General features: G+C 37.6%; 1 protein-coding gene across 2 annotated transcripts in view; it reads left to right on the forward strand.

Annotated features, from left to right (window-relative positions):
• LOC126924376 (organic cation transporter protein-like) overlaps positions 1-14,278 on the forward strand; it is a 140,450-nt gene extending 126,172 nt beyond the window's left edge. For both annotated transcript variants that reach the window (XM_050738774.1, XM_050738775.1), the window contains exons 4-7: positions 11,286-11,531; positions 11,794-11,979; positions 12,231-12,768; positions 13,550-14,278. In XM_050738774.1, the coding sequence (XP_050594731.1) occupies positions 11,286-11,531; positions 11,794-11,979; positions 12,231-12,768; positions 13,550-13,759 (1,180 nt within the window). In that variant the 3' untranslated portion in view covers positions 13,760-14,278. The remainder of the gene's footprint in view (positions 1-11,285; positions 11,532-11,793; positions 11,980-12,230; positions 12,769-13,549) is intronic.
• Positions 14,279-15,286: the final 1,008 nt, after the last annotated feature.

A 15,286-nucleotide genomic window follows, 5' to 3' on the forward strand; every position in this document is an offset into this window, starting at 1 on the left:
ATTTCGTCGGCTGGAATCGATTCCGATCGTGTTTCCAATCGTGGCTGTTTGGTTTAAGTTTCGCCCGGCTACCATTCTTTCTCTCTTTTGTTTGTTATTTCGCGCGTGCCGAATTAAAATTCATTCCGGGCCCAGCCCGACGTTTTTGCCACCCCCTTCGACCACCCTCCATCCGTGTCACATTTTTGTCGTTTTTCCATTTTCGCCCCCTCGTTTTTCAACGCTAGTCTCGATACACCGGCGGGACGAAAAAAAAAAAACGTGATAAATTGGTCGAACGATTTCACGTCGGCTCGTTCTTTTTTATTATTATTATTATTGTTTTTTTTGGTTTAATTTTTTATTCGCCTGAAGGGGAAACGTATTTATTGGGCGATTTTTTTCTGCAGTTTAAATTGCTGCGCTTTGGGAGATTGTTTGTCAAAGGTTTTTTTCATTTTTCATATTGGATGATATTTTCGCTGTTATTTTTTTTTTTTTCGTTCGGTTTTGTTTTGAAGATAAATTGTGGAGGTTTTATTGAACCCTTCTTGGAGGGTGAAGGAATTGTAGGTTTACCATTCCGAGATTCATAGAAAAATGATTCTTACGAAGTAACACCTATTAAGATTCCTCGCACACCTACGTATCTATATTAGCTCTTAGCTAGCATTTATATAGCTTCTTATAATATTATGTGTTTAGTACCCAGCGATAAAAAGAAATCTGTCTATAGAAAGCTAGTAAAAAGAACCGATTAAAATCAAGAAGGAGAAGTATACTTCTTTAAGAAGTGAAGAAAAATATTCAATAAAATCATGGAGAAAAAGAAAAAAGGAAACAGATGCAATAAAACGTGGAGAAGAGACATTATAGTCAGAAACGAGGAAAAAAGGAAGCCGACTCCGTGAAAACGAGAAAGAGAGAGATCAAAGAGTCACGCGCCAGGTTGCCATTGAAAAAACGACTCTCTATAGCTGACCAGGCTGATTTACATGAAATCCCAATAAATACCAGGAATTCCTGGTTGATTTAATTAGGCAGCGCGCGGATCGTCTGTATATCCTTACAAATGGCGCGAAAATGCGTGTCGAATAGGGACGGGCCCGACTTTCATCGTGGTGAAATTGATGGCAGTTTAGGCGAGCTTAATGAAAACGAGCCTTGTGCTCCGTCCTTGTCCATTTTTCGTCTTTCCTCGTTCTCTTACACCGGTTCCTTTCACCTTGTTTCGCGATGCTCGTACCCATTCTTCCCGATGGGATTACTGGCTGTATTTATCAGCGTTTCGCCCTGATGGAAGACAAGGCCGCCAATTAGCCGACGGCCAATCGTCGCCTTAAATCACGACTCGTCCGCCAAAGGTCAGCTGGATTAACCCGGCATTAAGTCGAATTAAGTCCGGTTGCCTCGCTCTAGTCTCTCTGTTATTTACTCGGGCTCTTCTTTATCACCGCCGTTTTAAAGGTAGTTGTTCGTGCGATGCTCTGATGCTCAGGTAATTTTGGACATTGGGTGGAATCTTGGTAGTTGGGTTTGATTTGATTTGCAGACTCGGAATGCGTCTACTTATGTTATTTTGATGTCCACGAACTACGAAGATTTTACCTTCGGGTGATTCGTGAATTATCACGTTACGTGTAGAATCGTGAAATTGTAGAGTTAGTTGAGAGTTCGAAGTGAGCTTGAATAGAAGTTAAATTGAAGGGATCGAAGAATTATTTAAGAATTACTTCGCAATTGAGACGACTTGAAGTTTGAATATCGTAAAAATTGGGAAATTTGATATTGAAGAGATATCTAGTGAAGTATTTTTAATAGTACAAAATTAGTTAACGCGGTGATATTAAGTATCTGACAAATCGTGACGACTGTTAGGATAATCACTCTGTTCAGTTACAAATTATTCCCTCCGTTTGTTTCTACCTTTCTAAGGTGTTAATAACTCTATCGCACAGCAGGTTGTTGAATCTCTCTCGATAGCCATCATAAAGTATCTATACAGAAATAGGTATATTAATATGGATAATAAGGATTATGATAATATGATAATAATATGATTATAAGGATAAATGTAGGTAGCTGTTTCTATAATTAATTGAGTTTAGGTTAAGTTATGATTTTTTGTATTGTTATTGTGTATTTTTTGTTTACAGGTAAGTTGTACGATTATTCCTCTGATTTATTTTACACGTGTAACTGGAAATCGCTGTAAATCCGAGAGGCGAGCGGAGATAAAGAATATACAGGGTGCGGCCGAATAAAATGTACAAACGGACACGAGGTGATTCCTTATGAAAAAATAAGAACAAAATATGGGATAAAATTTTTTCATTTAAGACTTAGTTTACGAGAAAATCCAGTTTGAAAATTTATCGAGTATACTTGAACACGACTAATTCCAGACTAGACATTATAATTTTTCACACAAGAAAGTCTCTAATTAAGAATGAAATCACAACAAAACACCCCTTGAATTTACACCACTGCAGGATCTATCAATTTTCTCGAAAATACAAAGCAAAGTGTCTAAGAGGTATCCAGTTTTTGCTGAGGCGGCAAAAGTGTTTGAGCCGAATGTGTTCACCAGCGATTCGACTAGGAGACGAGTTGCATAAAAGCGCAACATTACACCCTCGGGGAGGCTGTGGGAACGCGGCTTGAAGACTTCATTATTTTTGAGGGGAGAAGTGCCCTTTCTCGTTAGGGGATTCCTCGCCCAGGGCGACGCGAGGCCGTCTTGTTAAAATTCTCCGAACTCCATATAACCCGGACCAGGAACCCGTCTTCCTCTTTACCCGCCACCATCTTTCTTCCTCCTCCATCGCTCCTCCGGTTCTCGCGTCTTATTTCGCGGGCCTCTCAGCTATTCCGCCGCCGAAGACTATAAAGCTGACGCCTCAATTTCGCGATAGACGTTGCTCGCGAATCGCGCTGGTAACGATAATTGCAGCAGACAATGGTGGAGATGGTTGGAACCGAGGAACATGCGATTGAAAATTGTTACGCGTACATATACCGAAGACTTTGCAGAGAATCGAAGAATATTCGTAATAGAATTTTCTCGAGAATTAAGCATTGGGTGTACAAACGAGTAATCCAAATTTTCCAGTGAAACTTAGTGTATTTAAAAAAAAAAACAAGTACAGCAAATTGCTGAATTCAGATCGTTCGTCGTTGCTTTTTATAACATTAAGCCATTTATCGGACAAGCGACGAATTCCATGATCCGAGCAGGTAGCAATCTAAGAGAGTAATTTCTAGCGAATAGGATGAATAAGATGGAAGACGCCTCAAACGAGACTCGTTATGACGTTTTTCCTTCGTAGAAGCAGTATGTAGCCTAACGTTGTCACGCAGCCACTTCACTGAACGTCTTCCTTTGTCAGTGACGATTGGTTCCCCCGTGATGGAATTCTTTCGTTGCTTAATAGATGGCTTACATTTATAAAAAGCGACAAATACTTTGATCAAATAACGCGATATTGTTTTTCTTTTTAGAGTCTCCCCGAAAAATTTGGACTATTCATTCGTGTACGATAATAGGATAGCAAAGTGAGGTAGTGAGGTTTTGAAGAAAAAGTGAGCTTTTTCGATGAGTTTGTTGAGAGTCGAATAAGTAGCTTTGAGTGAGAATTTTTGCAATAGTAGAAAGATTTCGTCGATAATAGGAGAATATTCGTAACCTGGATTTGTATTGAGAATCAAAGTCCAATTGTAACTGTAAAGTATAATTTTGCAGAAAGATGTTCCAAGGAATTTAGAAATGATGGTGGGCGAACGATCCGTAGAAATTCTACAAAGTTTCTACCTTTATTGATTGAAGAAATATTTGTGAATGAAGAATTTGAAGATTAAAGAACGCGTGCGATTTTCGTTAAATATTGATTTTTCCTTCAAGTATGAAAAATTTGTATTTAGTATTTCTATAAGATTCTAATCTCAACTCGATGTTTGAAAAATAGTCAAATATCGATATGAAGTATTAAAAAAGAATGACAAGTCAGCCAGTTACAATTTTCTCATAGAGGAATTACAGGAACACGTGTCGAACGAACGGGGATGAAAGGTATGAACGATTTAAAGACGATCGTCTGGTCGGACGTTAATGGTTTTGGTTTTTCTGGTGGCGAGGGTGGCTAACCCCTGGTGAGCCCTTGCTCTGATTGGCCCGGCGTTTAGGGGATGATTCCAGGCGCGATACGGTCGCCGGTTGGCCGGATTTAATTAATCGATCGTACGCATTACCGGCCGACAAATGGTGGGCCGGCGGTTAGATCGTTCGCAGTTAATGTCGCCGATCATTCGTCATGAAGAATAAACAAGTTCCGTCGTGGAGATGGATCTTCTGTCCCGTTACAACCGCGAAATTCGCTCGCGAGAATTTCGCGTAAACTATTTCGTGCAGCTAATTCTGATAATTTATAATGAAATATTGGAAGGAACTCTGTTTCCTTGTCTTCCGTGGAAGAAGTAATTCCATGTAATTGTCTAAAACTTTACAATAATGTTGAGACGAAGTTGGAATTTTGATGATATAAAATGATATAAGAGGAAGTTTAACACGGTGTAGAATTTATTAGAATAGAGAAGAAATTTTCTATTAAATTTGCAAGATGTTTAGGGTTTGAGATTTTATAGGATAGAAATTCTAGTGAGCACGAGCTTTTTTCAAAGGATTATTCTTCATTTTATAATTTTGGAAGTCTAACGTGAAGCTAAATTTAATAGAAATAGGGGAAAACTTTTCTGTTGGATCTTTAACATGTCGTAATATTTGAAATCTTATACTGATAAAGTATTTTAATTAAATGAATCTTAATTTAGGTAGAATATAAAAATTCTCGAATATCTACGTTCTTCTTTTGTGTTCTATTTAAACGATGAATTTTTAAAAAATCCAAATTCTGCATTCTCCAATTTGTCTCAAGACCAAATCTTCAAAAATTATTCAATTATCTGCATCCTACTAATCTTTGAATACTTGCAAAAGATCCTTCAATCTTCCAACAGAGTCTTTCATCGAGAGATCGTAGCCATTGTCTCATTCCACTTACTTACACTTAAAGTTATCTCTCTCTTATCACCGTCTAATTATCCATTCGTTTCATGAATTTAAAAGGATCACTAATTACAATCCTAATAACAAATGGTACAAAGAATAAGGTTCCAGAGGTCGTATGTATCTAACATTTCATAACAGTTGTCCATGGAAATAAAATTCCACTTGCTTACACTTAAAATCGTCTCTCTCCTCTGACCTTTGAGTTTTACGTTATTAACAAACATCATCCCTTTCGTGAATTAAAAATAATCAATAATTACTACCTCGCATAACAGAAAAACTTCAGAAGCTTTTATTTAATATTTCCCAACAGTCTGCTATTAAATCAAACTCATTCGAACCAATCGGAATTAATAAATCGGTAGAACGATCGCGAAAACATCGTGTGTCCTACAAACAACCCCTTAGCCTGGAAAGGAAGCGCGTAGAAAAATGGTTCGATCGTGGTGGCGAGGGGTCGCCATCGCGGGAAACGGTATCCAGCATCCGGTAGGAGGACCAGTTGGATGCGGAGAGGGTCGCGGAGGGTTGGCGAGGATGGTTTCATAAGTTATCGATTGAAAGGGAGCCAGGGTGGTAGGAAGAGGGTGTCAGTTTCCATGGCGACCGAACCTGCGCCCTGCGACTTGAACGTTTACCTTAATGCCCGGGAATTACGGGACGTGATTTTCACCCCGGTTTTCTCCTCCCTCTTTCTCCCTTTCTCCTTCGTCGAGGACGCTTTAGGCGATAATGTAATTTTATCTGCGCCCCTGTACCACCCTTCCTTTATGCTCCTCAACGATCTTTCAGAGGCGACTCTATTCTCTCGCCATCGTTTTCATCCCCCCTTCGCGAGTTTCTCTTCCTCCCCCTTGGTGGTTTTAGCACGACGATCCCGGAGACAACGTTTTCTTCGGCAAACAACGTTAGTTCATTGGCCGGCGGCGAGGAATTAATTGGATTCCCGGGAAATTAATTGCGGCAAAAGCCACCCCCGGCTGGAAATTAGAGCCGCGGAGTTTTCGTACCTTCAACGGGAAGCTTTCTCCACTGGAGAAAAAATTCTTGTCTATCCAAGTTAAAGGGGTGGGTTTTCAGAATCGATTGTGTCATTGTTATGTTAAAAAATATTCTTAAAAATTGTCGAATCGCTAACTCCTTGGGAACTGTTGGTCTACGTTTGATTATTATATTGTTTCTACCCTTAATTATTATTCTATTCCCGTAGAAAAAACACGCGAAAGAGAAGAAACACGTGTATAAGAAAATGTATTTTGAAAGAGAGAGAAAGAGAGAGAGAGAGAGAGAGGAAATATATTATGTAACGTGTACAGAGAATAAATTAGCAAATTATATGGACAAAGAACAAATTGGTATAGTAGGAGAAAGAAAGGGAAGAGGTAGAAAATAAAATTGTTTATGAAGAAAGAAACATGCAGCGAGGGAGCAATTTTCGAAAGAAAATTGGAAGTTTGGCGTGTGTATACATGTGAGTGTAAGAAAAGTCTGATCCAGGCTCGCGTTTCCGTGGATCGTTGCCACGGCCACGACTCACCCCTGACTACGCCAGTGGAACAACGAGCCACCCCCTCGGGGGCTGTGCCAACACAAGCCCGCATTAGCTAACTGCGCCCTGATTCGTCGTCGGATCGATCCGAAAAACGAGGAAACTTAACGCGAATTACGTCACCAACAGGACGCTTAATTCTGGCTAAAACGAAGCGGAAACGGCAGCGATTTTAACGAGAACCGCTTTGTAGGAACGTGGAAATCACAGTAATTTCTTATTTACGTGTTAGCGATTATAGACAGGTACGTTTAACGCGTTTCGTTTGTTACGCGTAATTAATGTTAGAGATATTCGCAAATTTCAGAATTTTAGGATTTGGACAGAATTAGAATTTGGAAATTTGGAGATTCAGGATCTCCGATTTTGTCTTTCTTTTATACAATTGACAGTTTTAGAATCGTAGAACTTTGAAGCTTTGGAAATTTTGGAATTTGGAAACTTCGGAACCGGAAAAGGCTCGAAAATGTTTGTGCTTTGAAATCGTAGAATTTTAAACGGTTGACGAGCTTATTTCTGCATTCTTTAAATTTTGAAACACAATTATCATACAATAAACGAGAGGAAATATTATATGCGTGATATCATATTACGTAGAATAAATTACAATAGCTGTAAATTATAAATAATTATTCGCAATAATTATTCGCAATTATTCGTAATAAAGATTTTATAAGAGGCAGATTGTTAAACTCATAAAATCAACAAAATCACCCTTATTAACCCTCTCAAGCTCATAGATCACAAGTAAAAAAAATCAGGAAAATTTTACATTCCACCCTTAATGGTAACTTTCTCAAATTACTATTTACCACGTAAAATTAACAAAGTCACTCGTATCAGGCGTAAATATAGAGAATAAAAGGTAAACGACGTAAGTGGAGAAATTTATCTTGCGCAATTATTATTGGTGATAAAAGTTTTATAAGAAAGCAAAGGGTGTATATTATTCTACATATGTTCCACCCTTGATTAACCTATTTTATTAAACTACTACGTAATATACATACAAAATGAACAATATTACCTCTATCAGCAACAAACATAAACAATAAATTATACGTGACACATTTTTGTGTAACAATTATTCGTAATAAAGATTTTCTTAAAAAAATCCTTTAGCTTAAATTAGATTAATTTTGCCAAATTAATATGTACAGCGTGAAATTAACTAAATCACCCCTATTAACACTTCCGGTGCCATAGGTCACGAGCAAATTATCGTGAAATTAGTCGTAAATTAGGTTTCGCCAATTTCGTGGAGAAAAGAGCAATCTTGAATGAGGAGAGTCTTAAATTACGGCCATTTGTATTCTCCGGAGGAATCCACCCCTCCTTGGTGAGCCCTTCAAAAGACAGAATCTCGATTTCTCGAGTAAGATCGCGTTATCGTTACTGTGAAGTTATGTAAATCGTCGGATTACTGGTCCCTGAAAATTGGAAATAGGACATGGCTGAAGGTAGTGTGGTCCTGATAAACTTGCAGGGAGAGCGTCTCGTTGAGTTTCATAGAAAATTACAAATTGCATACGAATTTGGTAATATTCGCGGTAAAGAAAACTCAAGATATTTCTTGGTTCTTGAAGAATTTTCGAAATCTTTTTCAAACGAATTACCAAAGCTTGATGCACACTAGCAATCGCATCAAGTCAGACACAAAGTCAAGGTCACTTACACGTGATCCAACGAGAGCATTCAGAGTAGGTGGCTCGGCAAATTAAATGAAAATCTATTGGTCGTGACATCGGTTTGCTAATCAAGACCCAGGTCAACAATCGAAAAGGAACATGGAGAACGTGCGTTTAATTGAATTTGTAGGAAATTGCGACAACTATATGATTTTAGTCACAAATACTACTGTCACACAGCTCAATAATGAAATTATGAAATTATGAATCGAGATAGAATAAGGGAATAAAAATAAGACTGCGCCGAGATTTAACTGTTTGTGATCGTTTAGTGTGAATGTCTCGGTAAAATTCTAGCTTTTGATTGATCCTAATCTGACCTTTAGATCTAAACTTTGACTGCTAGTGTGAATCAGGCTTAACCCGTTCTAATCATACAGAAAATATCAAAATATCTCAAAGCACACGATATCTACTCTAAATACAAACTTGATACAACGCAAACACTTTCAAACATTCCAAAACACTTTCAAACATCTAAAAACTCCTTCAAACGTCTCAAAACTCCTTCAAACATCTAAAAACTCTTCCAAAAAACCCACAAATCTATTCGAACCACATAGAGAATGCCAAGATATCTCAGAGCAGACGATGCCTAGCACCCATGGCTAAGAAGGGTGCGCCACCCTTAACGTCTGGCGATGAAACGAGATAGGGCGAGTTAAATGTAAGATAGAATCATGCCCGTAGCGTAACGAGGAGCGTGAAACAGGCGCAGAATCGTGTTGGATCGTCCCACGGGTCGCGTTACACGCATTAGCTAAACGGCGGTTCTGATTGGCTCCCTTCTACGAGCTGCGCCTTCATCAACCCTCTAAGGTCAAACAGTTGGGGTGGAACTGCGAGTGCGGAGCAAAGTTCAGGACGATCTCCTTATCTCCTTAGGTTGTAAAGGGCGAGTTTCATTGAGTATTGAGTTTACCAATGGAAACGTGTCTCGTTTAGTAATCGAGCGATCTTAAATTCACTTGCGTTTACAAGCAAAGGGTTAATAGGGGAAATTGGAAGATGAAGGGAAGACAATGATTTTTCGAAAGAATTTTTTTTTGGTAGTATAGTACAATATTGAGAATTCTATAGGATTTTTTTAATATCTTTTGTTAGAGTCTCTGCATATGCAAAAAAAGATTTTTTAAAAATATATTTCTGTTTCTTTAATTTGTTCGTACTCCTATATCTTTCTCCTTTGTGGAAAATTGAGTATTTCAAGATATAGAAATTAATATCTCGTACGCTATCTTCATTTTTATTCTCGTAAAGCGCTGTAGGTAGAAAGATACATCTTCCAAAGCATAAAATTTCAGGGATATGTTTCAACGAAGATTCTTTCGTTCTTTAAGATGATGGAACCACGAATAAGTGAAACAACATTGAAATATTAAATAAAATTGATTCGTTCATTTACTTCAGTCAACCCATACTATACCAACGTGAATATTGTGTATTTCACCGATCGAAAATCGTCCAAATATTTGTCGATGTTTGTGCCGATACTTTTCGATTTCTTTCGCTGTGTACTTTAAGTTATACAGTCCATCGATGAGTAGGTTATATACATAGTTGATCTGTCAAACTCCTCGCTGAAAGAGAATCGTAGAATATTTTTCATCACAGATGAGAACTGCGTCTCATCCGGTTTTGTGGGCTTTACCGCCGAACGAGGCGGTGACTCTCGACGATATATTGATTTATCTAGGCAAGTGTAAAAAACATAATATTTCACACGAAAACGCTAATCTCGTTTCTTCTTCTCTTTTTCGTATAATTCTACAAATTCTTATTGATTGTCGATAGATCTAATTGATTAAAGCACACCTTTCATTTCTAATTATAAACGATTCTTCGGTTTCGATTCTGTATGCATTCGATTATAATATTGTTCCATTATTAGGCGAATTCGGCATCTATCAAAACTACCTTATCGTCATGCTAATGTCCTCTTGCTTTTTTATCGCGTTCATCTATCTCGCCCAAGCGTTTCTCGTCGTGGTACCGACAGAATTTTGGTGCAAACTTCCGCAAGTGAAAGACCTTACCGCCGAACAATTAAGGGATTTCATGATACCTAGTGCGAAAATGGTCCCTTACGAAGGCCATCACTTAGCGTATTCCCGATGCTGGGTATACGATATAGCGGTGGAAAAAGCGATCGCTGCACGTCAGCCGGATGCAAATTGGCCGGTGAAGAAATGTAACGAATGGGAATTTAAATTGTCCGCTTCTGACGTGCCTTACATATCCGTAGCCGCAGAACAGAAATGGGTAATAATAAAATTAATATTAAATTACCGAGCAGTTTTTCGTTAACGTTATTAGTTTCTATTGAAATAGTCGTTTGAAAATTGTCGATATTTTATCGTAAATTATTCGAAATATTATGGAAATTTGATCGATCATTGTTCAAGATACTATCTAAAGTTTATTGCAAATTATACGAAACTTTGTTATGGATATTATTGGAAATATTAGCAAAAATTTATTGCAGAGTATTCGAAATATTATTGAGATTTCTCGAAATTTTGTCCAAGATTATTTCAAATATTATCGAATATAATTTGAAATATTATCGGAGATATAATGCAAAATGTTTGAAGTATCGTCGAAATTTTATCGGAAATTATTCAAAATATTATCGAAACGGTGTCACAAAGTATCCAAAATTTTATCAAAAATTATTCAAAACATTGTCAAAATTTGCAAATATTATTCCATCAAATATTATCCAAAATATTACCAAAATTACTGTCTACTAATATAACTTGAATTTAATGTTTCTCATTTTCTAACACAAATTTCTACCAAATCAGGTATGCGACGAAAGCTACAAAGCAACACTAGCACAGAGTATCTTTTTTATGGGTTCGATTGTTGGAGGCATAATATTTGGTTGGCTAGCTGACAAATACGGAAGAATTCCAGTCTTAATTGCAACCAATGTTTTTGCGTTTGTCGGTGGCATTTGTACCATATACATAACCAAATTCTGGGAATTCTGCATCTGTAGATTCATCGTTGGTGTGGCCTATGACAACAGTTTCGTGATGGCTTATATACTAGTTTTGGAATTCGTGGGCCCCAGATGGAGAACTTTTATCGGTCACATGTCCTATGGAATATTCTATACTATTGGCACGATAACTATACCATGGATAGCTTATGGGGTCGCCGATTGGCAAACTTTTTCTCTGATCACGACCGTTCCAATATGTGCTGTTATAGCCGCACCTTTCGTTGTTCCTGAGAGCGTCAGGTAATTTCTATTCCGCCATTTATATTGTAAATGCGGCTGTGTATTCGTTTATAGAAAATTTACAGGTGAAAATATCTAAAATATACTATTCGTAATAATACATGGTTGGGCGAAATAAATCTTCGTTTGAATTCAATTTTTTAGATAGCGTGAAATTGAATAATCTTGTTCTGTAAATCTAACTAAAAGCTTTTTAACATCAGTTAAGAGAAAATTTAATATAATTTTCGTGGGAGTTAACGAATAAAGTCGTATGAAACAGATGGTTAATTGGAAAGGGGCATATCGAGGAAGCTATGAAGATCATCTCGAAGATCGAGAAAGTAAATAATCGCACGATACCTAACGATGTATATAACGAATTTTTGGAAGATTGCGGGAGAACTGCAGAAACCTTGGCTGAGGAGGAATACACCATCCTCGATTTATTTAAAACAAAACGTTTAAGGTATTTATAATATTTTATCTTGAGCACTGCGCTATGCTTTCTGCGCTATACTATATCTTACACTTAATTAAATTATATAATTCATTCATTATTTAAAGAAAAATTAATTTTCACTCAGTACCTCTTTCCCCAAAAAATGTCATAAACAACTGTTATTTTGCTTAAGTACCCTGCAAGAATTTTTCATTCGCAAGGAGGTACAAAAATGACCAATTGTTAACATTCTCCTTTCAATTCGCAATCCTCCACAGAAGGATTACGCTGCTATTAACGGCGGTATGGGGCGTCATTCAAATGGCCTACGACGGTCACATAAGATGCTTGGACCGTCTCGGCATGGATGTATTCACTACATTTACCATAGCATCCGCGACCGAATTCCCAGCCGAGATGGTAATCGTCTACACTCTCGACGTGTTTGGTCGAAGATGGACGTTGTTCGTCGCGGTGATACTCTCCGGATTGTTCAGCCTACTCGCATCCAGCTTCTCGATAGGGATCGTCTTCGTCTCTTTCGCGATTTGTGGCAGACTCTTCATCAATATCGCCTCGAATATCGCGATGCAGTACGCGGCTGAATTACTACCGACGGTGATACGAGGCGAGGGCGTGGCGTTCATACACATGACAGGATACGTTACTTCCATCTGCAGTCCCTTCATCGCCTTCTCCAGCAGACTCATGTACAATCTGCCGATGATCATCCTTGGCACGTGCTGTATATTTGCTGGATCTCTCAGTCTCTTCCTTCCTGAAACACTGATGGAACAACTACCCCAAACGATGATGGTAATGCCGGTTACTCGACTGTGCTTCTTTATGCAAATACTTATTTTCCACAATATAATTAATCCTTAAACCGTAAATGTGGCTGCTTCGTGGCCGAGTTATTTCGACCGGGTTGAAAATTTCTCGCAAAGTAGGTAAGAAACCTTTATTTTATTTGCGTCTAAAAAATGTTATTTGGCAGAAGTTTTACGATGACCATAGTTTAGAACGTTCGAAGATGTTATATGAATTTTTAGGGGACTTTTTAACAAGAGTTATCTATTGAGAAATGCATCGGACATGAAGGGCTCGCAGTTACAGTTTAAAGGTACCGTGAAAACATTTGCATTCTAAAAATTAAGGAAGTAGAGCCTCGGTGCTAACTATGCTTTGGATATTGTACGTCTGTTTTTATATTGTTTAAAGATTCTGCGCAATTTTCCACTCTCTGCCTAAATCCATAAAATTCCGCGATCTAGCGATTATCCTGTAACGATCGAGCCAGATGCGTGCTTCGAATCAATTTCGACTGTATCGCGTTTTTCTATAATTGCTAAAAAGTTTCTTAAGTTTGAAGAATTATCATTGATACAGTTATTTTCCTTTCAATTTCGTTCTGAAATATTTTTTTCTTTCTTACAGTATGCTCAAAATTCATAAGAGTCTCTACTTGATGAAACATAAATGTTTCGTATAGAATGCATAATATATTAATATATTTCGCATAATATAATTTCGCTAGTCGTTGTAGATAGCTTATTCTTACGATGGTTATATAAATATTGAAAGTTAATTGTTAAAGGACGGAGAGTTATTCGGAATCGATCAGACTTTCTGGGAAACGCCATTGACGAAGAAGAAACCACCGGAACCAATGGTACATCACCTGCACGCCAAACGTCCGGTAAAACGACCGGCCATACTGCGCAGCAGTATGATTTCCGGTTACATTGGCAATGTGAGACGACACACTCTAATGCAACGAAGAGTCCGAGCACTCCAGAGACATTAAAACACCCTACACTTTCGACCAAAAGAGACACGTTATTACTGTTATTATCTTCACCCTTTCGTTCCTGTCGACGCGGTCAAAGTGGAACTACGAAATAGATAGTATAATAATAGAAAAAAAATAGATAGTAGTTGGATCAGAAACTGATCTTGTAAAAATCGTAATTTATAAGTTTATTTGTCGTGTAACAGGTAGAAAAAAGTATACACAGATTGTGACTGTTAAATAATTTAAGAATAAAAAAGTTAATGTAATTGGATCAAAGACTAAAGATCAAATGACAAAGAGGATTTATTATTAATCGTTATTTAAATAACGAAAAATAAGATATATAATAGGACGAATGGATCAACTTGTATAATTATATTTATACAGTAGATAAATAAGATATTGTTCAATTTAGACGAATTAATTCTTTAAAAAGATATGATGTTATTTGTGTAAAGAGAATAGGAACATTCGCCTGTACAAAAGGTCAGTTTTTTATTTCTTGAATAAACGAATAAACTTCGAGATGAACGATTGCAGAAATGAATTATTTAAAAGAAATTGATTATACTATAATCAAAGATTATTAATTAGGATTAAGAGACTTCAACGAAGAAAAAAATTTATAAGAATTATACGAAAATACTTCTTCTCAAAATGGATTTTTTCCAAAATTTCTACGTCGACAGTGAGTATAATTAATAGTCATTATACAAGTTTCTCTAAAATCTTTGGAAATACCAAAAGATACGATTTCAAGCTTCGTCGGTCTTTTCCGAGAATTCACTCGAACAACGCGTGTAATTAATAATAATTAAACAAGCTGGAGGTTCGAGCTGGACAGACGTTTAGTTAATTGCCGAAATTAGCCACAACATTGGACTTGACATGTGGCTCCATTTAGAGCTGACACGTTCGTCGTGCTCCGATTTCGTTTCCCATTCCTTTGAAAAACCATAAATCGGGCGGTCGCGCGGCTTTTCTTCTTGTTCCAGGTTGGGAGCTCGCCGTGGGTGGTTCACTAAGAAAAGAACATTGAAAAAGCGAGTGACAGAGGCGCGCGGTCTCTCGTTACGTTGCAGATTTTCGTATCCTGTTTAGTCCCAACGATTTATCACAATTTACTTTATGGAATTCTTCAACGACCCCGCTATCAGTCTACGATATTCTTAAAAAATTCGAGAAAAATTTGTAAACGAATCTTCGTCTTCGTTCTCCAATTCTTTCGTCTAACGTTATATTTGTCTCCGATGAAAGAGAACAATTTCTTCTTTGGAGTCTCTTTTTTTTTGTACGTTGAATTTTTTATAATGATTGGCGTGACAAGCTTCGGTGAAGAAATGAAATTAAATAAGAGACTCGAGATTGATTTCAACGGTCTCCTTTAGCTTTCTTTAGAGAAGGGAAAGGGTGAGATGTGTTTTTTGAAGCCGCTTCTTCAGTTTACCGAATGAAATCCGAGACGAATTCATGGCTCGTCATTTGACACGACTAATGGGCCCATAATGACCGACCATCGTGTTCCTGGTGGCCAGGCAC

This window comes from Bombus affinis, chromosome 14 (assembly GCF_024516045.1).
Source record: "Bombus affinis isolate iyBomAffi1 chromosome 14, iyBomAffi1.2, whole genome shotgun sequence".
Classification (NCBI taxonomy): Eukaryota; Metazoa; Arthropoda; class Insecta; order Hymenoptera; family Apidae; genus Bombus; species Bombus affinis.